We start from the raw sequence: 26,026 nt of genomic DNA on the forward strand, positions 1-26,026 counted from the left end.
CTGGCATAATGACTACATTGGGAGAAAGAAGAGGTCAAAAATAATTGGCCTGTTCTAAAAAAATTAAAATAAAGAAATTAAAGAACATCCTGGATCAAAACGTACTGGTCGATTAAGCCCCGATTTATACTTAGTATAAATACTGCAATGTAGATGTACTCCGTTACAAGTATATAAAGTATCGTGTTCAAAATGTAGGCTATATACTCAAGTAAAATACAAAAGTATATCAGCATCAAAATGAACTTAAAAGTGCAATTACTCATATTGCAAGAATGTCCCATTTCAGAAGTTCAAAATGTGTACAAAATATTCAGAAAATAGCAGATCTACAGTAGCAGTATAGATCTGCTATTTCCAAATGGCCCAAAATGTATACTGTATAATGTATATGTTTTCCGATCAAAATCATAAAAATCACATAATTGTGGCTCTGAGATGTATAGTGGAGTAGAAGTAAAAGTATTGGAAATTTGGAAAATACCCAAGTAAAGTATACAAATACCTCAAAATTGTACTTAACCCATTCTGACCTGAGATCAGATTCGTACGAGGTTTCCGCTGGACACACACTGGTCTGATGAACGCATTCTGACCTGAGATCAGATTCTAAAAATGTCAGTCGTTCTTTGATTTTTCAAAAATAGCAGACCTACAAGCTCGTAGCGCGCCACTCGGTGGCGTGCTATGAGCTTGTAGATCTGCTATTTTTCAATAGCTAAAACATAACATGATGCTAACACCAAAACGGGTTCCCGGTCAGAATGGGTTAAACCACTGTGTATAGCACGCTCTATGGAGAAGCAGTGCTATTGTCCTGTCCATCACTATCATAATGGTGTTTTTCAACCTCCTCTCGTTGAGATTACAAATGAAAACTACGGGCAGCGCCAGCTCCCTATTGTGATCTATTTTACAAAGAGAGGCCTATAGCGGGAAGCTATACGAAGCAGAAAATAGCCTGTTAAATAGCCACTGCACATGCTGCGCGAGGTGCGATAAAATATAATGTAAGCACTCGGGTTAACCCATTCTGAACGGGAATCCATTTTGGTGTTGGCATCATGTTATATGCTTTAGCTATTGAAAAATAGCAGATCTACAAGCTCGTAGCGCGCCACCGAGTGGCGCGCTACGAGCTTGTAGGTCTGCTATTTTTGAAAAATCGAAGAACGACTGACATTTTTAGAATCTGATCTCGGGTCAGAATGGGTTAATCAGACCAGTGTGTGTCCAGTGGAAACCTCGTATGAATCTGATCTCAGGTCAGAATGTGTTAAAATAAATTGGAACAAGCGGAAGAAGAAGAAAGAAAAGGGCAGATGCGTGTTCCAAACTAATCTCGGCTGATAGTATATAGCACCATTTTCATGGCGCTGAAGAAGTTAACAAAATAAATAAGATTAAGGAAGACACGAGGAAATGTATAGCGGCTCTTTTGTCTTGCCGTTGTGTTAAATGCGAAAAACAATGACAAGTATGCGTATATAGCAGTTGCATCCAAGAGACACTTTTTTCTGCTATAACTTAGTTTATCTGAAGGTGTGGCTTGCCAAAAAGAAGTGATCTATAATCTTTTGGCAAGCAAATTGTTGTTTTGGCAGACTATACAGAGTATTAATTAGGCAGGCTTAACATTGTTTCTTATACAGACTTGAATCAGGAACAAAACACAGCTGCAAACATACACGCATCCGTGTGCACACACGCACACACGCACGCAGCCATGCACGCACGCGCACACACACACACACACACACACACACACACACACACACACTTTGACAGACGGAACTGACCTTCTCTTTTCTCCTCTGGGAAGGCTTTGGCTTTAGTATCTGTGATGTCCTTAAAGGAAGCCAGGAACAGCACCACGTCTCCTTTCTCGTTCTTAATGGGGACGATATCCAGCAAGCACCAGAACAGCACCGCTGGAAGGGAGCACGCGCACGCACACACACACACACACACACACACACGCACACACACACACACGCACACACGCACACACACACACACACACACACACACACACACACACACACACACACACACACACACAATCTTCTTCAGTATCAGAATTGCTCATTTGGTTTACTTGGATATAGTAACAAATGCCTTGTAAGGCCTAGAGTGCAAGTGGATCAACACACATGAGGAAATGCATGAAGTATGCAAAATAAATACATTTATATACATACTGTAGCCTATACATGATAATACATTACATAATAATACTGGTCAAAATCTGAGATGTTTCCTGGGTTTATTTAGATTAATTTAGATTGTACAATGTGATGTCTCAATGTCCTGTCACTTAAAGGATAGTGCAAATAACACTAAATTATGACTCATCAAAGACACATTTTTGCAGATATAACAGCTGAACACACTCGTGGGATTCTTTCTACAATGGAAATCATAATATTGTTGCACTTTGAGGTTACGTTGCTTTCATCCTTAATTCTGTCCAGTTTCGTCGCAAACCACTGGGTTTAACATTTCCACGATTTCAAGTCTACCACACTTTCATTTCAAATGATTTGTATCTCCTGTATATATGTTCTTAAAGATAGAATGCCATGATTTTTTTCCCCCCAGCCTAAAACAGTCAAGGTTTCAGCCTCAAGAAACCCTAAACACTGGGCAGACATCATTGCACATAACAACCACACCAAGGGGTCTAATGAAGTACTGTCACCTCATAAACACGTGAAAAACTGGAAAATAAATACAAGAATCTAAGGTAGTTGTGACACGGTCAGTAGCCATGGAGGTGTTTTGGCCAATCATTATATCTTGCTATATAAAAGGAATCCCTGGTAAGCTACTGTATAGACTTATAGACTTGGGGCTGTATTTTGCGTGTCTTAAGTACCAGGTCTTATTCCCTAACTTGAGTAAACTAAAGACCTGGAGGCGTGATCAATGCTCTTTGGCCACTCAGAATAGCCAAATGGCATTGATCACGCCTCCAGGTCTTTAGTTTACTCAAGTTAGGGAATAAGACCTGGTACTTAAGACACGCAAAATACAGCCCCAGGTGTCATACGATCCGTGACAGCCAGGTATTGGTTTTTTATGTTTTCCAGTAATGGTTGGCGTTTTACTTTTCTGTTCTGTTCCTCTGATTGATATACTTATATGAAGTATTGTGTTCTTGTTTTCCTAGTACCTGTTTGAGTTTTTGCTTTACCCTTTTGTGTGCTTTTATTTTGTAGAATTGTTCCTAGTGTTTCCCTGTCTGCCTTGTTTCTGTTTGCCTGCCTTGTCAGCCTGTACTGTGATTAATTAGCCTAGTGTTTCCACCTTGTCCTGTTAGTTCCCCAGCCGCCTATCCCAGTGATTTTCAGTTGTGTTCACCTGTGTCCTTGTGTATTTATCCCAGTGTTTCCTTGCTAGTTCATTGTGGCATGTTGCGTGTGTCACCTTTGTGCTTCCAGTCTTTCTTTGTATTCAATAGTTTTTTGAGTTAAATTAAACTTTTTGAAATGACCTGGCACTTGAGATTCAGACTGCGAGTCACAAGTTGCTGCTGGAACCAGCAAAAACAATCCCAGTCCCAGAACAATCATGCTTCTCTTCTGCCACCATGTTTGACAGATGGTGTCGCACTGACGAACCGTCTATTCGCTCCAACATGATGACTGTACACAAACGAGAGCTATGGGTCAACTAGAAGCACGCTTTTATGCTTTTAGGACAATCAATAAAGATAAAAAGAAAACATTATTGACCATTACATTAATTAAAATCAAAATGTGCCTTTGGCACACTGGTATAGTCATCAACAAAACATCATTATATAGAATACACACAATGCATTAAAATACAATATAAACATAACACAGCAACCGTGATCATGGGCTGTATATGGATTAGGTGATATAAAGCTATTTAAAAACAAATCTTATTTAAAATGCCCACAGCCGTCTTCTTTTCGGCTAACGGTACTCTAAGGCCTGACTCACACGTGCACAACAGATTGATGTATAGCCGAAGCATGAGACTTATTGACTGATGCAAGCTCGCAATTCATTTCCAACGGGAGTCACGTGGTTTGACAGGACATTTTTGTTGTATGAGGGGGAGGGAGGGGGGGGGGGGGGGGGGGCAGTCGAAAAACACAGCCGAAAGCCGTACAACACAAATGTTGTGTCAAACCATGTGACTCCCATTGGAAATGCATTGGGGCAAGATGTAAACAAACCCTTTGCTTGTATACATCTAGCATGTTGTATGCTAGATCGAAAAGGGCTCCTGCCTGATAGCTCAAATGAAGGGCTCAAATGGGTATAGCTCATTGAAAAGCCAGTTGTATATACTGTCCTGAAGTTGCAATTGTTTGTCTCCAATGATCTTACTATAGCCCGGTTGACGATACCTGGGAGACCTTTTCAGCCAGACTGACTTTCCTTTCGGCCAGCCTGACTTTTGACATGGCGTATGTAAGACATATACTCCCCTAGGTCCTTTGTTTACTTTGCTTTCATGTCTGAGGAAAAACGAAGAGAGGGAAGTGCACTCTGCAGAACCCGACCGACAGCAAACCGATCTGCCCGGCATTCTGCTTACTACAGAACATATTCAGCTATGCGTGCACAGATTAAACACCAATAATCCAATATGGGACATTAGTTACTGCTGTTTTCTGGCGTTCACCGTTCCAGCCCAACTGTGCTGTGAATCAGTTACCAAACCACAGGTACTAGTACTACTGGTGGTACTTGTGAGCCCCCTCTGGTGGTACACAGAGGAATCGCCCCAAAAAAGGTAGTTCTTATGACCAAGCAATTGGTTGAAATAGAAATATCATCAGTTGTGCTGATCAGTGATTGGACCGAGTTTTGTCAGAGTAGCAGCATTATTGGCTTAGGAATGGAACCAAAAGGGCATGTATACGCTCCTGTATTTTAACAAAGCAAATATTTTCTGACGTGGTACTACCAGTATATTATATGAAAAGGTTGGGAACAAATGCTGAAAATGATATACGTATACGCTTGCAGAGTTATTTCAATCAGGTATACTCGAGGGGTGTATAGTCAGTGTTATGCAAGACCCATATGTCATAATATACGCTGACCTGGCAATCAGCTGACCAATAGAGCGTTGCAGTCCCGCCCCCTCGAGAGACCTGGAAAAGAACACATTCTTCCTGCGTTTCTTCTGCATAATTGCGTTCCTATAACTTCCTGGTTGTTGTTGTTTGCTCCCACGAGTCCCGCCGCCACCCCAGCACCACCGGTGGGCTCTGCTTATATATTCTGTTCCCCGTAAAGGGGTGGTTGCTATTGTATATCTATATCTCCCTGCTCCTAATGTTTAACGATGGTTGTCTAATTGTGTGGAGCAGGGAGAACAATGTAGCAGAGCCGGACGGCAAGATAAAATGTTATATATGCACACTCTCGTTCTATAATAATTATCTGTTCAATCTATTCGCGAGTTATCTGACTGAACTCCGGCTAGTTGAGGGCAGGAGAAATGCGCTTCGGTTATCTCTTTGTGGACAACACACTGGTACCCAGTTCTTCTGCAGACCATTAAACTTCTCTATACCTCCCCAGAGGTCGATGAATCCTATATCCTATATAGTAATTGGACTAGAGTGGTCTTTTTCAACCCTTTTCATATCAAGGGCCATTGTTTATTCGCCATTTGAGCCACGGACCGCATCATTTGATGACATTTATAGCCACTCAGACCCAAAACACATAGAATAATATGTTGTTAACGTTGGATAAGATTTTATCCACAACAATTCCCTGCTGTATTAATGTGGTGGCATTAGGTCGAGATAACAGGCAAACGTTGATCAAATTAACAATTATTTTACATTCTCTAATTTTCCAGACTTCTTGTAAATGAAGTATAGGCCTAATGTAGGTGTTAAACAAAAAAAAATAACTCTTGAGAGAGCGAGCGTGAGAATTTTTTCAGAGTGTCGGTGGCCCAGGAGGTCTGGGGCTCCCTTCCTTCCCCCCTCCTGTGTTAATTCCCTCCACGGCAGGGCGGCGTGCGTGTGTGCATGCGCGCGTGCATGCGTGTCATGTTGAAATAGCTAAGGCCTACTGAAATTGGTACACCAAATCCAGGCAATGTGATTTGTGCAATGCTATATGTCACTTAAACTGTACACCTAAAGCAGGGGTATAGGCAACCTTTGGCACCAGCATTGATCCTATACATTGACACACAGGAGGGTGATCACTCACTGGCACACTGGCATAAGTGTGAGAGAGAGGATTTTTTAATTTAAAAGAAACTATTGGAAAAAAACATATAATTCTACATTCATTAAAACTCTGAACTCTGACTGGGGAGGGAGTCTTTGAGATAGGTGGGTTATTATTGCCCTGAGTCCAATGATCCTTCTTAAAAGGAAAAGGTTATCGGAACCAGCTTAGGTGATTCATGCAGGCATCAAGTATGGATGCCTCCACGAGCGTACGTCTCCCTAGGGAGGTCCTTGATCGCTGCACCTCCCACTGGGAGGAGACCCTGCAGGGGCAGACCAAGGACAATCTCCACACTGTGCCTGGGAAGTGGGAACGCCTCGGGATATCCCCCCAGGAGGAAGTTGCTAATGTTGCTCTGGAAAGGCTGGGAAATCTCTGCTGGAAGCAAAGAATCTATTTCCTTCGCCGTTTTAAGATCCTTTGGGTGCTATAGTAGACGGATTCTTCTTCTGTTATTATGAGTGCTCTTTAGTACTGTATAGTACCACGGTACCACCTGGTATGGATGTTTGTAAAGTCACAACTGCTGCAACAACTAAACATTTGTTCAAAGATTGTTGGACAGCCACTTCAGGGTCATGCTCAATACATCCACGTATGATAACAGCATCCTAAGGTTAGCAAGGAATATCACCTCTAATACTAGCCATGTCTTGTATAGGTCGCTGCCTTCAGGAAGGAGATATGGTGTTCCAGCTACACACAATAAGGACAGACTGAGTGAAGAGGTCTTTTGTCTATCAATCAACTCTGAGGCTTAATCAAGATTTTGGCCAGGACTAGACTATGAGCTGCGGACATTGCTCTCTAGCCCTTATGTTTCTATGTACAGTATGTACATAACTGTATTTTATTTTTTATAAATACTGGGTCGCAGAACGAATTTCAATGCAAACTGACAATAAAGTATACTATATCATATCATACCATAACTGTTGCCCGCGCGACCCGACTCTGGATAAGTGGTTGAAGATGGATGGAAGGATGGATGGATTGATGGAAAAGGTTATATTCGTGGACAATCCTTAGTGTTACCAATGATGCTAATGAAGGCTCTGCTCCATTTAGTGTAGCACAGTGGTTCGCAAACCTTTACGTTTACTTTCGCACAGGCAAGAAGCCCTATAGTTATACACGTAACAAAAGCTTTACACAAAGTGGACAACTAAGACACACATTAGAGTACAGTACATATACAGTAACGGCAGGGGAACTGTTTACTTGTGCAGTTTGTGGCAAAAGCTGTCGTGATAACGAATTCTACAAGACACATGTGGATTCACACGTGTTAGAAACCCTTTACTTGTACAGTAAACAGTATACTTCGTTGTCCTACGAAGGCAAGAAGCGACCTCGCGCTAAATGGCGAGGTCGCTTCTGCCTGGGTTAACAGCAGACTGCTGGCCGAGCGCTGCGGCGCTTTGGCATATGGGGGGGTCAGATCAACATTATGGAATGAATTCTGTATACTGACCATATATGGAGCGTGTCGGGGTTTGACGAGATCAGATCAACATCTGGGATGTCAGAACAGGTCAGCTCCCTATATGGAGATCTAAGGGTGGCAGCGGGGGGGGCAGTGTCTTAAGTGTGCAGGGTTTGATGAGGTCAGATGAGGTCAGATCAACATATGGAAGGAATTCTGTATTAGCGTGTCACAAAGCTATACGTTATGGTCGGACTGACTGACTGGTTTTGCAGGTTTTCATAATAGTACAATTTTATCATACGGGAGAGAAGTTGTACATTTGTGACAAAAGCTTTTGTGGAAATAGAGAATTGTAACAAACACATGATGAGACACACACACACACACACGCACGCACGCACACCTATGATAATGTATCTGTGTTAATCCTAATCCTAATTCTCCTACACATACAGTATCTATACTGGCATGTATCCAGGTGCGGCTTAACTATAGGCTTGCCTTGCCTCGTCTTCTTTTTTACCTTAGCAATGGCTTTCTTATATGCTGCCACTCGGCCTGTCAAACCTGCACGCTGGAAGTGTCCTTCTTTGAGCCACCTATCACGCAAGCTGTTGACTCTCAGAAACCTGTCTACACTGATTCTCTTGTGGCTCTGGGCTTGTCACACGTCTTCCTGTCAGTCGCCTCCATTTCCCAAGTGCTTTCAGATGGTGTAGGATAAGCTGTATACTCGCAGACAGCGTGGCATATTCTCTAAAGGAAAAACCTATACTTCTAAGCTAAGGCTTAGTGACCTAGTTCCAACACTGCTTTTATATTTTATACAGACTAGAGGGTTTGTATTATAAGTAAACAAAAGTTGAAAAGAGCCCCCTGTTGTTTGCATGAACTTCCAACGCTTAATTTACATCCATTGCTATAACGCTGATAGCACACTATACCCTTATTGTATGGCAACACACAGTAGGTTTCAATTAGCACATACACAAATGCAAACAAACGAGATTCTGCCAATATACAGATAAAAGAAAACTATAGTCCCACACTTGCTGTACTTCATTTGGAGGAAAGTCAAATGTCTGTATTCATGCATCACTGATGGACGTTATCTGGTGCAAGAAAAATCAATAAAAACACAATTTTAATATCTGTGTATAATGCCACCGCCACTGCCTATACTGGCGGTCCGCCAGAAGGCAAAATTCATGGGGAAACAAATGCAATGCAGATTTTGTGTAAGTGTGTACAGTATCTGTACAGTATACACATATACATACAGTAGAGCCTGGGGCGGCTGTCAGTGGGCAGCAATTACATACTGACTTGTGTTCTATATTTTTGGCAGAATATGTTCTTACATGATTTTAAATGATTAAATATCAACTGAGGGCAACAGTTGAGTCCCTAAATATACATGAAAAACAGACTAAAGAACTCTTTTGTACATCAGTCTGTTCTGCTTTTAAACCAACCATCGGTAAACCAGAGGAGTATGTTCTTGTTCCTGTGTCTGTTTCTGTGATTTGTGTGTAATGTGTATCATTAATTTTGTAATGTATTTTGTGTATGTCGTGTCTGTATCTTGAACGGTGACGTCATGGACGCGAAACCAATTTCAGTGCAATCTGACCATAAAGTTGTATCGCATCGCATCGCATCGCATCGCCCCGGCCGGGTCACCTGAGCGAGGGGTATGATGTCGGTAGACCCGAAGCCCTGTTGACCTGATGATCCTCATCACTGAGGATATACGTCCCAGGTGCATCCATGCGATGTATTTTTTTTTAGAAATATATTCTTTCAGAGCAAACGCTTTTCAAATCTTTGCTTCTGCGGGGAGGTATTATTTACATATTTTTAAATGGGGGCGGGGCAGCCAATTACATATCATTTTTGGGGTCCTTGACATGAAATATTGAGCACCACCGACATAGAAATATGGGGTATTTCAGAAAATTTAAGACTTTTTTTTAAATTTCGACGTCAGGCCTAAATGGGATAACAGAGAGCATGGTATATATTATATATGCATGACTGTGTGTGTCTCTGTGTGCGCATCATGTTCCTATAGAGCAGGGTGTGTGTGTGTGTGCGTGTGCGTGTGCGCGCGCATGCGCGTGCGTGCGCGTGTGTATTTACTTGCCTGCTGTGTGTTTCTGCAGTGCACGCTGGCGCGGCTCAATAGAATCCCAGAGGACGTGTTATATGAGGATGTATATGAATTCCCCACAGAGCAGCAGGTGCTTAAATCGACTGAGCCGAAAAGACTAGTATACCCAGGAGCAGTGTGTGAAGGTGAGCTGGAGAGTGCCACGCACGGTCCTGATGACTTTATAGGGATGAAACAGATGGCTTTGCAACAGATCTCTAGAGCGGCGTAATAGTAGCTTTTCGCTGATACGGCACCTTGGGGGCCGAGCCGTCTGGATGTGTGCGTCCGTGTGTGTGTGTGTCTGTGTGCGTGCGTGTGTGTGTCCGTGTGCTTCTGTCTGTGTGTGTGTGTGTGTGCGTGCGTGCGTGCGTCAGTGGCTAATATGGAAAAACACTTGACCGATCAGCGCCAACATTTGTTGGTCGAGGAAGTAGACCTTATTATTATTATTATTTAAATAAATAAATGAGATCCACAGGGAGGCGAACCGGTGACCTTCTCAATTACCAGACAACCTCTCTCTCTATACCTCTAAGCTGTGGTCAGACCCTTATTCGTGCCATACAGTATACACTGTATGTATCCATTGTTTTTGTATCGCACAGTACTGAGTACATTATGCCATTATGCCACTACGTATACAGTACATTTTACAATGAGTGCGTGCGTGCGTGAGTGCGTGGCGTGCCGTGCCGTGCCGTGCGTGTGTGCGTGCGTGCGACTCATGTGTGCTGTAGAGACGTCAAGAGCTGGTGGGGATTCCTTGCTGTTCACTACAGTACATCCCCCTTATACCACCCATGCCTGCTGATGTATCTATGTGTGTCTATGCGTGTGTGTGTGTGTGTGTGTGTGTGTGTGTGCGTGCGTGCGTGCATGTGTGTGGACAAGAGCAGTCCAATCAAACACAGAGAGAGAGACACCTGAGTCAATAATTCCGCCGAGCTTTATACTCCACTGTGATAGATGTGGGAGGACAGCGTGAGATGCCATGAAAACCAAACAAGGTGTAATGTATATATATAGGCAAGAAAGGGCTGCCCTGCAGAGCACTATACTAGAGGAAAGAGACAGGGGATGAAAGAGCAGACGTCTGTTGCAAGGCAACTGAGGGCAGAATATAGCATGATGGAGAATTGGGGAAAAAGAGAGGACAATTGAGATGTGGAAGCACGAAAGGCATTCGTGAAAGGAGATGACATGGATGGATGCGAGAGAGAGCACTATAAGGATTCTGGAAAACTGGTAACCGGGAAAGAGAAAGTCTTGAATGTGTATATTATACGACGTGTCCAACTATTGAGCATGGGAGCAATTTGGGGTATATATATGGCTGCACACTATTCAGACAGAGTGAGACAGACATAAATGTCTCCTCTCCACTGGCCATACGCTGTGGCCGTGGTAATGTAATGGACTGCACTGTAGGAGTCAGAACCAGCTGTGTTTTTAACAACCTGGGCCACAGCTTGCTCAGCAGGCCATGCATGGACAAATGGATGCACTTTTTATTTTTTGTTTTTATATCCCCACGATTTTGTATAACCCATTTTTTTTCACCCTGCAGTGTCAATTTTCGAATCTAATCCTGGGCTCTATACACTCCCTCTTATACTTCTGCCACCTGGGGAGAGCAACGGCCAGAGGGAGGCAGTTTAGATACCTATACCCTATAGGACAAGGGTTCCCAAAGTGGGGTCTTAAGGGAGTTCCAGGGGGTATACCTATACAGCTCATTTAGAGATAGTTGGGAACCAAATGGACCCTTATGGTGTCCCCCCCCTGATCCCCTGACCCCCCCCCCCCCCCCCCCTTTTACCCTCCACCCCCACTCAGAGTGGTACGAAATGGACTGGTCACTTGAACACTTGAACACTTGATCTCTCTGCACTTTATTTTTATTCACTATGTTGTTTTTGCACTGCCTTGTCCTGTTTGCACTTGAATGTTGAATGTTGAAACTGCACTCTGCTGCCCACCAAAGCAAATTCCTAACATGTTTACATGTAATGGCAAATAAAGTCTTCTGATTCTGATTCTGATTCTGAACTCAGAGAGTGCACTCTCAGAGTTAAATTAACAGTGGGTTTTACGATATAAATTGGGGTATACCAGAGATAGAAATGCCATTAAATCGGGGGTCTGTGAAACTGGGGGGGGTCCTTGAAATCAATATGTTTCGGAATCACTGCTATATGAGTCGTAAAAAATCCTCCCTTATCGGGGTCACTGCAAGTGGGGGTCCGTATGGGGGTCCGTGGCCTATTAAATGTTGACTTGGGGGTCCTTGACACGGAAAGAGTTTGGGAACCACTGCCCTATATATAGGAGACACGGGGAGAACATGAAAAAATCTGAAAAGCCCTTTCGCCAACCCCACCTATATAGGGTATATGGGCACTGATGACACGGAGGAGAGAATAAATGAAGTACTGCACATTTGTATGTAAATTACATGATGCACATATAATTCTACATACATTAAAAAACTCTGAACTTTGACTGCATGGGTAGAGAGTTTGGAAGACACTGTATAGGTGGCTCTGAGTCTATAATCATTATAACAACGTGAACGTTTTTTTTTTTTTTAAATGAGCCAGTAGGGGCGCTGTTGTGCCAGAAAGAGAGATAGTGCTGTACTGTTGCCTGCTAATGAGAGAGAGAGAGAGAGAGAGAGAGAGAGAGAGAGAGAGAGAGAGAGAGAGAGAGAGAGAGAGAGAGAGAGAGAGAGAGAGAGAGAGAGAGAGAGAGAGAACTCACACAATCACAACACAAACTAGAAACATATTTGGCTCTAAACAGACAGTATACTGTGGCAGACTACACCTAACCACAGTAAAAACCTGAGAAAGACTTTGACAATGTACAGACTGAGCGACCATATAGTCTGGCAATAGAGAAGGGCAGACAAATATTAGAGAGGAGTTCTTCCCAAAATTTGAAACAAATTTCCCAGAATTCCGAAGTATGACAGAAAGGGAAAGATTACCAGTCCTTCTGGGGGAACAGAAAGAATGTGCAGTTTTGGCTGCAAATATTATGTCAATTCCTGTCACAAGAAAAGGGACAACCAGTAGGACACACTATACAGTATGCCATGTTTTATTTTATGCACCACCTGCTTTATTTTATATTATTATTATTATTATTATTTTTTTGTATTTATTTATTATGTCATTGATATTATGTTGTTATGTTGTTGTTTGTCATATCTGTGATTGTGCTTTGGCAACACTTGTAAAACGTCATGCCAATAAAGCCTGTTGAATTGAAAATTGAATTGAGAGAGAGAGAGAGAGAGAGAGGGAGAGAGAAAGAGGAGGGGGGGGGGAAGAGAGAGGGGAGTTGCACCCTTAGAGTATATATACAATAGAGAAGACACCCAAGTTCTCCTCCCGTCCACTTGCATTGAGTTGCTCAGAAGCGCATGAGGCGAATCCACTCCTCCTTCCGGTTTAGGAGCCCTGTGCATTCTGGATTTTTGCCCTCAAACACATGAACGCGCGAGCGACCGGCAGAGTGGACGGAGCCTAGTGCGCGTTCATGTGTTTGAGGGCAAAACCTTACCAAACTGCAATACCTTCTTCGGCCACTATGTCCATTGCGCTTCAGGATTTCCTCTGGGTGTCTTCTCTATTGTATAATAACTCTATGGTTGCACCACTCAGTTCACACGGGTGTGAAAGTTCATATTCGTTAAGACAACCAAAATATGTTGAAATTGTTTGACATGGTGTCATTAAAATGAACGTCGTCATGGCACGTGTATACATCACTGACTATATATCTATAGAACATAATTGGCACTTCATTTCATGCAAAGACCCCCTGCTGCCCCCCTAAATCACTCCCACATCACACACTCACTCTCACTGTCCGGGAAAAGTAATTTGCATAATTATGCTCTCCCCTGTAGCAGTTCTGCTGCCATACACAGTGTCTATACTTCATCAGGGGCACAGCATGGTTAAGTGGGGCTGCATGCATGCCCCGAGGCAGCATTTATCGTTCGGTGTCGCAAACTGGACAATAAAGAGCTTGTTAACCCGAGAATCCTGCTGCCATCTGCCCCCCCCCCTGGAGCTGTGACGACACGCACCTGCTGTGCATCAGCCCAAATCAGCCCATATTGGCTACACCTGAGGAAAATAGACGTGGAGACGTCACGTGACTGGGACACAAGATATAGATAGGGCCCTATAGGGAGAGAGAGACCTATAAAGAGCCAGTAAACTGAGATAATATGAAAGTTTCATCAGTGCCTCAGTCGCCGTTAAATAATTTCTCGCATTTCTCACAGATATCATTGTCTTAATGGTCTTTTAATGAGAGCCAGCCCAGTGCCTGAATGGAGCTGTCCATCCATCTATATACTGTACATCTCTATATATCTCAATTCGTCCATCCTGCCCTCACTCATTGCCAATTTTAAATTAAGCCGGTCCCAGAAATAGGCACATGAGAACCCCCCCCCCCCCACACACACACACCCTGGGTCTGGGCTTGCCTGTGGGCGTGACTATACTTCTAGTTGTTGCCATATAATGTGCTTCTGCCCTGACTAATTGTCATTTCCTTGTCATTCCAGCGCCGTCACTCCCACTCACCTGCTCACTCTCAATCAGCCAATCAGAGTGTATACTAGCTTCACACCTGCACTCTGTTCGTTTGTCACACTCAGTCTATACTTAAACCCTGTTTGTCTCTTTGTTCTCTGCCAGATGATATCCCTGTGTCCCTGCATGTGCTCCAGTCCCACCAGTTTGCTTGCATTTATAGCTTTTGTTTTTTTTGACCACCTGCCTGGATGGATTCTGACCTGAACCTTTTGCCTGCCGGGATTTTGGATTTGATTGCCAGGGTTTTTTTGGAGCCATGTTCATGGACTTGCTGTTGGACTTTCCTTTCCTGTGAACTGCTAAATTACAATTAAAACTCTGTTTAACCTTCAACCTGTTCCTGTCCGCGTCTGGGTCCTAAAATCATATCCTGACAGTATATCAAGTGCAGGCGAAACGAGTGGCAAATTAAGTGAGTGGCAAATTAAGTTTAACGTCTTTTAACTGTCAAGGCCAGAAAGTCGCTTTTTTTTTGCCACTCAGTATAGGTGTTCCCGCATAACTTCCAGGTACAATGAATGATGTCACACATGCGTACCCTGTTGCTTCGATCGACACGCAATTGGTTCTGTGCTGGGTAAAATGGCGTGCTCACTACTTGTCTATTTCCATTTGTTTCCCAACCTTTGGGATATTACAGGTTAAAGGAACACCACTGATTCTGACCGAGGCTTGATCAAACCTGGCCTATACTTACAGTAAATCGTACTCAAATATGAAGTTCCACACAGCTATAGACGCGGTATTGATGTCGTGAGAGGAGAAATGGATATTAATCATGTTTCTCTATATAGCTCCCTGTATCTCGGATATGGGTAATAATAACACTGCCAATGGTGGTCCATTTACTTAACCCATTTAGGCCTGACCTCAAAATCAGTTTACATTCTCCGCGAATGAAACAAGTGTTGTGATTGGTCGGGGAAAAATATCGTATCTGGGGGAAAAAATACATCTGACGGATGTTTTCCGGATGATACATCCGCCGATAGCTCCTCTGCCTATATATATACGTTGTGACCAGGCTTTACTTTTCGCAGATAACTTTATACCCTTTTTGTGAGGAAGCCATTTTGGTGTTAGCATCATGTTGCGCTTTAGCTATTGAAAAATAGCAGATCTACAAGCTCATAGCGCGCCACCGAGTGGCGCGCTACGAGCTTGTAGGTCTGCTATTTTTTGAAAAATCGAAGAGCGACTGACATATAGAAGACATTTTTAGAATCTGATCTCAGGTCAGAATGGAAAACTGTCAGGATGTAGAAGACATTTTTTTAGAATCTGATCTCAGGTCAGAATGGAAAACTGTCAGGATGTAGAAGACATTTTTTTAGAATCTGATCTCGGGTCAGGCTAACAACAGACGTGTGGCCACATCATCTCCCGGCCGTACGTGGACTCACCCGACTTGCTGTAGAACGTGATCTCGTCCTTGAACTCCCGGCGCTCCTCCAGGGCGCCGTCGATGCTGAGGATGACGCTCTCGGCGGTCTCGGGGCCGTACAGGAACTTGCAGGCGCAGCTCTTCTGCATGACCTCGGCCCGCGAGAACCCCGCCAGCTCGCAGAAGCCATCGGAGCAGTAGACGATGGGGAAGCATGCAGCCTGGGCCACCTGGGCGTTGGCCAGGATGAAGTTGCTGTCTGCCATGCATGCGCAGTGTGTGTGGGAGAGAGAGAGAGAGAGAGAGAGAGAGAGAGAGAGAGACGTCGAAAATGAGTCAGAGTCACTTTCGAGAAGGTTTACGAACAGGGGGGACAAAGTGGCGAGGTGCAAAAGAGTGCAATGTGCGATGTGTAACGGAGGCGAGGCGCAGAGACACGCACATGCACACACACACACACACACACACACACACACACACACACACACCGCGCGCGGCGCACACACAGAATATATACTAATACATTTCTGTTTTCCATTTAGGCACGATTATTACTATTATCATCATCATCATCAAAGGCGATCGATCACTGTATACTGTATGTATTGATTATAGCAGAAGGAAACATCCCTTCTCTGTCTCATATATAGCTTTGGTTTCCATTCTTACACACTGACATCTCTCGTGTATATATATATTTCATCGGGCACGATCGCACGCTGCAGGAACTTTTCTCTGAAACGTTCTTATTCTGACCTTGTGAGCCTTCAACGTCTGGCGACGTGTAATCTAGGTGATTCATGAACCACACAGCTTACTTTAACAGTCGCGGTGCTTGTTTGCTGTCGTTGTCGTATAAGCCTTAACCCATTTTGACCTTGGAACGATTCTACAATCGACAGTTTTCTGTCAGTCAGTCGTTCTCAAACATTTTCCTGTCAAGGAAACCCCATGTTATATATGTAATTGGCTGCCAACCCCCCCCCCCCATCTGACAATATGTTGTTCCAGGAACCCCCACAGAAGCAAAGGTTTGAGTTAAAAAAAACTTTGGCTCTGAAAGAATATATATTCAAAGATTTGCGGCACGATTTTCACGATTTCTCAAAAACGGCAGACCTACAAGCTCACAGCGCGCCACTCGGTGGCGCGCTGTGAGCTTGCAGATCTGCTGTTTTTCAATAGCTATATAGTGCTTCAAACACTTCAAAAGGGCTTCTCGCCCAAAATGGGCTAATGGCTAAAAAACACCATGTAGTGCAACCTGACAACACAGTGAATAAAGAGGGAAAGAAGTGGCGTGTTAGGACGGAGCAAATCAGATGAAGTGTGACGAAGCCTTTCGTCTCCTTGAGGCCTGTGCACTTTCACAGGAACAAACTATATGAGGGAGCTGTACTTTGTCATTATACCGCAAAGGGAGGTTCTTCTTCTTGGGGGCTCATTTCCTCTCAGACGATATATAAATCACAATCACCGCAACGACATCACAAAACAACCCCGAATATTTTTTCCTACGACACAGCAATACTTGCGTGTGCTGTATTATATAAAACAGTGGTTTTAAAAACCAGTGGTCCGCGGACCACCAGTGGTCCTTATTCCCTGAGGGGGTTCGTTCTCCAGCTGAATGATGGAGAGTTGTTGTATAACCAAATGGACCCCTATAATTATATAGATCTTTAACTCTCGAGAGCGTAAAATGAAACCAAACGGTTTCATTATATACGCTCTCAAGATTCAAATTGTTGTTACATCCGCAGTATAGTTAATTTGCAAAAAGTCTATACAGAATTCAAAGTTTGCCTGTTATCTCTCTCTCTCTCTCTCCAACATACAGCATGGAATTTGGACAAAATCGTATCCAACGAGGTCAAAACATTCTTTCGTTTTGGGTCTGAGAGGCTAAATGTCATCAGTCTGTGGCTCAAATTGTCACGGTAGCAGAATGTCTGAACCCAAAATGCAGAGCCACAAGCAAAGTAGTTTCAAGAACTGTTTTACTAAAGCCGAAAAGGCAGATTAGTTTACAATCAAAAAGGAAAGCAATAATCTACTCAGGGAAGCCCAAAGTCCAAACATTTCCAAAGTACAAACAAAAATCCAAAAGGCAAAACTAAACAAGGCACAAGGCAAAAACATAGGAAGTCCACAAATGCAAAAACCTTACTGAAGGAGAACAAGGATTTCCAGGGACAGAGGAACACCAAGAGGAGCACCGGACAATGATTTTATGTACTGACAGTTTGTGTGTGCAAAGAGTCCAGTATTTATAGGCAGCAGGATAATGGCAAAGGGTTCACAGGTGTGTAATGGGAAGCACTGCAGGGCTGATGAGAGTTGGGGACAGGTGTGCAGTGTGAGGGAATGGAATGAAGGAGTGGCCAGGGAGGAGACATGGTCTGTGGAGTGACAGACCATGACACAAATGCTATAACTAATGGTCCTTGATATGAAAGAGGTTGAAAACCACTGCATTAGTTCATCTTTACCACACACAATAAAACTAAAAATGACTTATACTGGATCTCTTGTCCACTTGTCCCTAACATTGTAATCTATAATGTTGTATTCGTTGACGAAATTGTCAATATATTAAGTCTTAGTATTAGCCATCATAGCTTAGTTTGCATTTAGTTTCCATTTCGTTTCCGTCCGTGAAAAAAAGGCATAGTCGACGACGGACATGTTTTGTCATAGTATTAGTTGACGAAATCATTCAAATCAACACTGCGGCCACGCCAGTGGAGTCTGGACAATGTTGTTGTGTGTACACCGTCCTTCTATATGGAGATAAAGCACAAAGGCCAAAGCATTATCTTTAACCTCTGAAAATCTGAAACTTAGCTGACTGCATGTTGTCCCCCAGGGCTCTATGTATGTATGTGGATATAATACATCTTTTGAATGTGAAATGGAAACAGTATTGTTGTTAACTGACCTAATTGTGTCTATATAGCTCTGAATGAATGAGTATACCTGGTTGAAAGGGAGCTGTCCACTGTGTCCAGGCCTGGATCCATCCATTAACACACGCACGCACACACTCACACATGTGGAGAGATGTACTCACGCACGCACGCACACATGCATATATATGTACTCACGCACGCACGCACGTACGTACGCACGCACGTGTAAAGCACATTTGCTCAAGTACTGTACCGTTTTATTTTTTACTTCACTTTCACTTTTTACTTCCAATTTTCAATACTTTTACTTTTATAGGCTACAGGGGTACAGGCAACATGCACCAGTGCCAACATTGGCACAAAGGATGGTGATCACTGGCACACAACATTTAGTCAAATGCACGATGATGACACACGCCCGCCCGCACGCACGCACACACACACACAAAAAAAGGGAAGACATGCCCTCGATATAATCGATGCGAGGTGTGTGTGTGTGTGTGTCGCCACACCCCGACAACTTGTTCCAATTACCTTTCATTACAGAAAGCTATTTTCTGCATCAATAATCCCCCGTTACCCGTCCGCCCGGAGACGGTTAATTGTTTCATGTCGCACGTCAGGACGCTTCATGTCACGGGAGAGGCCGGGCGCCGTTGGGATATTGGAGAGGGGAATAACGCTTTGTCTCCGATGGAGAACCTTGTACCGTACGTTGTACTGTAATACGCGTTGTACCCTCCTGAGGACCCGTGCATGCAGCCAAGATGCTCCGTTTCATACGACACGCAGACCTGAGATCAGATTCTATAGATGCTCCGTTTCATACGACACGCAGACCTGAGATCAGATTCTAGATGCTCCGTTTCATACAACACGCAGACCTGAGATCAGATTATATAGATGCTCCGTTTCATATACAACACGCAGACCTGAGATCAGATTCTATAGATGCTCCGTCTCATACAACACGCAGACCTGAGATCAGATTCTATAGATGCTCCGTTTCATACAACACGCAGACCTGAGATCAGATTCTATAGATGCTCCGTTTCATACAACACGCAGACCTGAGATCAGATTCTATAGATGCTCCGTTTCATACAACACGCAGACCTGAGATCAGATTCTATAGATGCTCCGTTTCATACAACATGCAGACCTGAGATCAGATTCTAGAGATGCTCCGTTTCATACAACACGCAGACCTGAGATCAGATTCTATAGATGCTCCGTTTCATACAACACGCAGACCTGAGATCAGATTCTAGAGATGCTTCGTTTCATACAACACGCAGACCTGAGATCAGATTCTATAGATGCTCCGTTTCATACAACACGCAGACCTGAGATCAGATTCTAAAGTCTGTTTGTCTGTTTGAAAATGACAGTTTTCTGAAGAAGCTATGTTTCCATGTCAGTCGCTCTTCGATTTTTCGAAAAATAGCAGACCTACAAGCTCGTAGCGTGCCACTCGATGGCGCGCTATGAGCTTGTAGATCTGCTATTTTTCAATAGCTATAAAGCATAACATAATGCTAACACCAAAAAGGGGTTCCCGGGCCAAAACGGGTTAAGTAAAAGTATAAATATTGCAATGTATGTACTCACAAGTATAGAAGTCCCGTATTCAAAATGCAAAGTATTGACATGGAATTTTGTGAGCACCAATGATAAAGAAACATAGTTTTGTTTTTTTTCTTCAGAAAACTGTCAGGGTTAAAACAAGTTACATAATTGTATAACTTTACATTTGGACTGAATATACATGCAGTATATATGATTCGTTCCTACTGTACACTGAAAACCCAGATTTGACACCGGCATGCAGAGGACTGTGGAATAACCCATTCTGAACGGGAACCCCTCATGGTGTTAGCATCATGTTATGCTTCAGCTATTTAAAAATAGCAGATCTACAAGCTCATAGCGCGCCACCGAGTGGCGCGCTACGAGCTTGTAGGTCTGCTATTTTTGAGAAATCGAAGAACGAGTGACATTTTTAGAATCTGATCTCAGGTCAGAATGGGTTAATCAGACCAGTGTGTTGTCCAGTGGAAACCTCGTGTGAATCTGATCTCAGGTCAGAATGGAATAATAGACGGGATGTGGAGGCGTGCTATATACACTACGTGAAAGTACGGACACCTTCAAATTGGTTACGGTGACATTCTCTTCCGTGAACACACTCTCTGAGACTTATATGCATATCTGTGATTATTATGCATACAGTACCTTTCCAGCCCTGTTCCAGTCAAGACTTCCTCCCGTGCCTCCATTACTCACTCTCTCTATGTCTCTCTCTCTCTCTCTCTCTCTCCCTCTCTCTCTCCGCTTTTCTACACACAGCAAACTTAACTTTCAGATTTAATTTACCACTTTTTTGCTGCACTGTTTTCTCAATATATCTGGATATCATGTGTAGAATCTTGTTTTTCTTGCCAGTGTGTTTTGCTAGCCTCTGGGAGGAGGAGAAGGAGGGGGGTATATATATAGAGGCCTGACCAACATGAAGCAATTAAGGGCCAGGTGTTGTTGATTGGAGGCTTGCCACTCTTAATTAAGCAATATTACACGAGAGGGGTGTGGTTACGTGATTATTGCCACGACAGTGACGCGGTCAGGGACGAGACGAAGTCGAGTTCCGCAAGCCAAACACTGAAGTAACCAAATGTTAACATGTTTATAATGTAAAAGTTAAACAGTCTTTGTTGTTGTTCCACTCAAAAATGGAGATATGTTTAAAGGAGTTTTTGTTGTGGCTGAATTCATGTCAAGCTCGGAGAGAGGACAGAACACTCCGTATAACTCTAAGCTGTAATTTAACGTATTATGTAATCTAATGTAAACTTATAAGTCTTATAAGTCTTATATAAACCCACGAGGCTGGGGCACTTTTGTGTGCAGGACAACGAAAATAAACAAAGAATCAAAGAATCAATCGATCGAAATGTATATAGGAAACAAAAACGAAGGGGACCTAAACATGAACAATGTGTCCGCGACACACGGACCACCCTGTGTGACCCCACGACAAATGACCCGCCCCCCCACCCCCCCCCCCCAGAGCAAAGACTGACACGCCCGGCAGACGGGACAGCTGGGGCCACTCGGGGTCACCAAAGGTCACGACCTCATGGGCCACATGGGCCTGCCTTGCTGGCAGCTTGTAGCACATCGCTGAGCGCGGCACACATGATCAGGCTCGTGTTTATATCGTGTGTGTGTGTGTGTGTGTGTGTGTGTGTGTGTGTGTGTGTGTGTGCACACGCGCACACACACACACACACACACACACACACACACACACACACGCACACACACACGCACGCACGCACGCACACACACAGACACACACAGACACACACACACACACACACACACACACACACACACACACACACAGACACACACACACACACACACACACACACACACACACACACACAGACACACACAGACACACACACACCAGTTCCCATCTGGTAGTTTGGTGGAGTGTAAATGGGCCATGTTCATTGGATGAGAGCACTGGGGCTGATTTGGGGGGCGAGGAAGGTACTCGACAGACCGAAATGGAAATTGGACAAGGTCGCCCCCCCCTTTGATCCTGCCACTTTATCTGTAAGCATGCACTTCCATCATCGTCTCTCTCTCTCTCTCTCTCTCTCTCTCTCTGTGTGTATCGCTTCCGGCTGCTTTCCCGATCTCTCCCGACTAATTGTCTTCCGAGACGGCGGGAACCTCGCCAGTTGCGGCGTTCTCCTTCTTCTTCTTCTCTCTTCTCTTCCCCCTTTCTTATCTCTCCACTCTAGTCTAATACTCATGTATACCATGAGAGAGTGTCTGTGTGCGCGTGTGTGTGTGTGTGTGTGTGTGTGTGTGTGTGTGTGTGTGTGTGTGTGTGTGTGTGTGTGTGTGTGTGTGTGTGTGTGTGTGTGTGTGTGTGTGTGTGTGTGTGTGTGTGTGTGAGAGAGAGAGAGAGAGAGAGATTTTGCGTATTCCCCCTGTACATACATGGTTGACTCTTCACTCTTCACCTCAAACGACTCAATATATCTCCTATCTCTCTCTGTCTCTGTCTCTGTCTCTGTCTCTCTCTCTCTCCCTCTCTCTCTCTTCCTCCTCTCTCTCTCATCTCTCTCTGTCTCTCTCTCTCTCTCTGTCTCTGTCTCTGTCTCTGTCTCTGTCTCTGTCTCTGTCTCTCTCTCTCTCTCTCTCTCTCTCTCTCTCTCTCTCCTGTCTGCATTTCAAGAACCGTTGTTGCCAACTAATTGTTTTTGCTGTCTTGTTCTTCTCTGCTTGCTGCTGCCGTTTATTATATACTGTAATGTCTAAACACTCCCCCTCTCTCTCTTCCTGTATAATATGTTTAACACTATACATATATATATCTCTCGCCCTTTCCTTGATTTTCTCATCTCGCTTCCCTTCCTTTTGTCTTATATATTATTCCCTCTCTTTATTCTCACCTTCTCTCTCTCTCTCTCTCTCTCTCTCCTTTACCCTGCCCTTTGTCTCTCACCTATAAACCGCCCCACCCACCCAACATCTGTCCCCTCTCCCTCCCCCTCCCCCTCCCCCTCTCCTCCCCCCTCGTCTCTATCTCTCTCTCTCTCTCTGCTCTCGGATCTCTTTCGGCTAATTGCTCCAACGTAGGAGCCCATAGATCATCTCCCCTCCTGCTCACACGCTACTGCTTGACAGCTGCAGAGTCCCGAGAGAGAGAGAGAGGGAGAGAGAGAGAGAGAGAGAGAGAGAGAGAGAGAGAGAGAGAGGAGAGAGAGAGAGAGAGAGAGAGAGAGAGCGAGCGCAGCGAGTGGGGCATGAAGACGTATGGGTCTACAGAGAGAGAGAGGAAGACAGAGAGAGATGAGGGAGAGGAAAAGAGGAGCAGGAAGAGAGACTGAATGAAAAGGGAGAAAAGGAGAGTGTTGTTGAGAAGTGGGAATATTAAGAGATGTGTTTGGAGAGGGAAAACGCATAGAGGTATAGCAGGAAAAGACATGGAATATATAGGGAGAGAGAGAGAGAGAGAGAGAGAGAGGGAGAGAGAGAGAGAGAGAGAAGGAAGTATAGGAACTCCCTTATCAAAGTGAGCCGACGTGAGCGAACATTATAACGGCAGCAACCAAAGAACGCTTTCCTGAACGGTGCGTCTCCTGCGTCCCTCCCAGCACCGGGAGGGAGTCACTGGAGTCCCACAGCTGGTACTGTAGATCCACTATTTTCAACAACAACAAAAATAATTACAAAAAAACTATAAAAATCTTGTATATGGGGGTTATTCCTCCTGGCATATAGGAGGTGGGGGTCCGCAGACAAATGTATAGCTATATTATTATTACTTTTGGGGTCCTTGACTTCAAAATGTCACCCTGGTTATATAGGGAACAATTAAGCCCCCCCAAAAAAACCGCAACCCGCAACTATACCGACTTTACAGAACAACAAGCCCAAAGTCGCTTATAATGAGTGGACGTGGCAACACTGCCTGGTAGTACCCACCTTTACTGTACTCTCCCAGAAACGCATGAGAGGCCGTCAGGGTGCGTGTGTGCGTGTGCGTGTGTGTGTGTGTGTGTGTGTGTGTGTGTGTGTGCGCTTGCGTGCTCATCACAGCTCGTGCGCCAGACGGAGGGTGGGCAGCGGGATCTCATTCCACCAGCTGCTTTGTCCCAGTTTTGGGGGTTTAGCAACACAAGACACACGCACGCACACACGCACGCACACACGCACACACACACACACGCCATCGTACATCCCTGTACACCCCTTGCCATGCCACCCCCCCCCCCCCCCCCCCCCCGACGGGAACACCTGAGCTATTTCAGGCAAAAATACAATTGAACTGAAAAGTGAGCGAGGACGGGGGAACCTATAAGAAACACTAGGGGAGGGGGGGAGAGAGAGAGAGAGAGAGAGAGGAGAAGCTGACAGAGAGACACAGAAGAGAGAGATGGATGGATATAGAGGGGGTCAGGGAGGACGGTGTGACAGCAGAGGAGAGGAGAGGAGAGGAGAGGAGAGGAGAGGGAGAAGGAGAAGGAGAAGGAGAAGAGAGGAGAGGAGAGCCTTAGGTGGGAACCATGGTTTCCGAGCCATGCATGCGGCCTAGCCCCTCTCGGAACCCTACATAAAGCTTTTATGAAATTTGGACTTTAAGCTTTAGGGTAGGGTCCCTGGTCATGCTAAGATTTTCCAATGTGATTGTTGGAACGCGGATATAAAAAACTCAACCTTTCTTCGATCGGCGCGCTATCACCGCGCTTTTTATTGTATTTGATTATGGATGTGCGAACTATAAGTACCTTACATACCTCTGATAAAATCTCCTGTGTCGCGGAAGCCGTTAAGTATTTTTAATCCATGTTTGATTAAAAATGTCGCTTTGATTTCTTCTTGTTTATTTACCGTTTATTGTACCGCCTCCCGATGTGCGGTTGGCTTTGCGGGCTATGTCCCTGCCTCTGATCTGCTCCGTCATAGCTGTAGCACCACTAGCTAGCCAGATAGGCGGTACAATGAGGTGTCAATAAACAAGGTAGGAAGAAGCGACATTTTTAATCAATCATGGATTAAAAATACTTAACGGCTTCCGCGACACAGGAGATGTGTCGGTATGGTATGTAAGGTACTTATAGTTCGCACACTCGTAAGTCAATACATGAATAAACATGGTAAAAGCGCGCAGAAGTCCGTCTCATGGCGTGTTTACATTGTATTTGTTTGTGCGTAACTGGCGACAGCCCAGCGTGAAGCAGGACCCAATGGGTAAAGTAAACAAAGTATCAGAAACTTTACTACATTCGGGTTCTGCTTGCGGGGCTACATGCGGCCCATGAACTATAATTCTTGTTTCTGTATAGCACGAGGCAGCTTGACGCACAAGCATCCACGTCGAGTCTGTGGGGGCTATGGGGCTATAGCCCCCATGAAGAATTAAATAGCCCCTTTTAGCCCCCATGAACATTTTCGTGGACATTTTATATTAACATTAGTTACATTACAGATTTTCTGACTCTGTCACAGACTGCATACTATGTTACATTCCGAAAATGTGAACCTCTCCACTGGCTGTTCAGAGGTGTTAAAATGGGTTGGGTGCGGCCACCAAGTACTCAAATGCTAATCAGGTTTCTTTTGTTTTCACCTAGCCAGGTATGTATAAATATGCCTACAGTACAGTGTCAGTGTGATGCTTACTTCATTCACAATGAAACCACCACCAGCTAAGAAGGGTCGCTTCTCCAGACAGAGGAAGCTACAGTTCTCCAGTGATGCC

At 44.3% G+C, this 26,026-nt stretch overlaps 1 protein-coding gene across 1 annotated transcript in view; it reads right to left on the bottom strand.

The window, feature by feature from the left end:
• Positions 1–26,026, bottom strand: part of kcnh8 (potassium voltage-gated channel, subfamily H (eag-related), member 8) — a gene marked incomplete at both ends in the record, with an annotated part of 117,911 nt that overhangs the window by 68,015 nt on the left and 23,870 nt on the right. Inside the window, 2 exons of the mRNA XM_080787058.1 lie at positions 1,800–1,931; positions 15,849–16,088. Coding sequence (XP_080643184.1) covers positions 1,800–1,931; positions 15,849–16,088 — 372 coding nt within the window. The remainder of the gene's footprint in view (positions 1–1,799; positions 1,932–15,848; positions 16,089–26,026) is intronic.

Source organism: Protomyctophum bolini (genome assembly GCF_963924005.1).
Source record: "Protomyctophum bolini genome assembly, chromosome: 17".
In the NCBI taxonomy this organism is placed as follows: Eukaryota; Metazoa; Chordata; class Actinopteri; order Myctophiformes; family Myctophidae; genus Protomyctophum; species Protomyctophum bolini.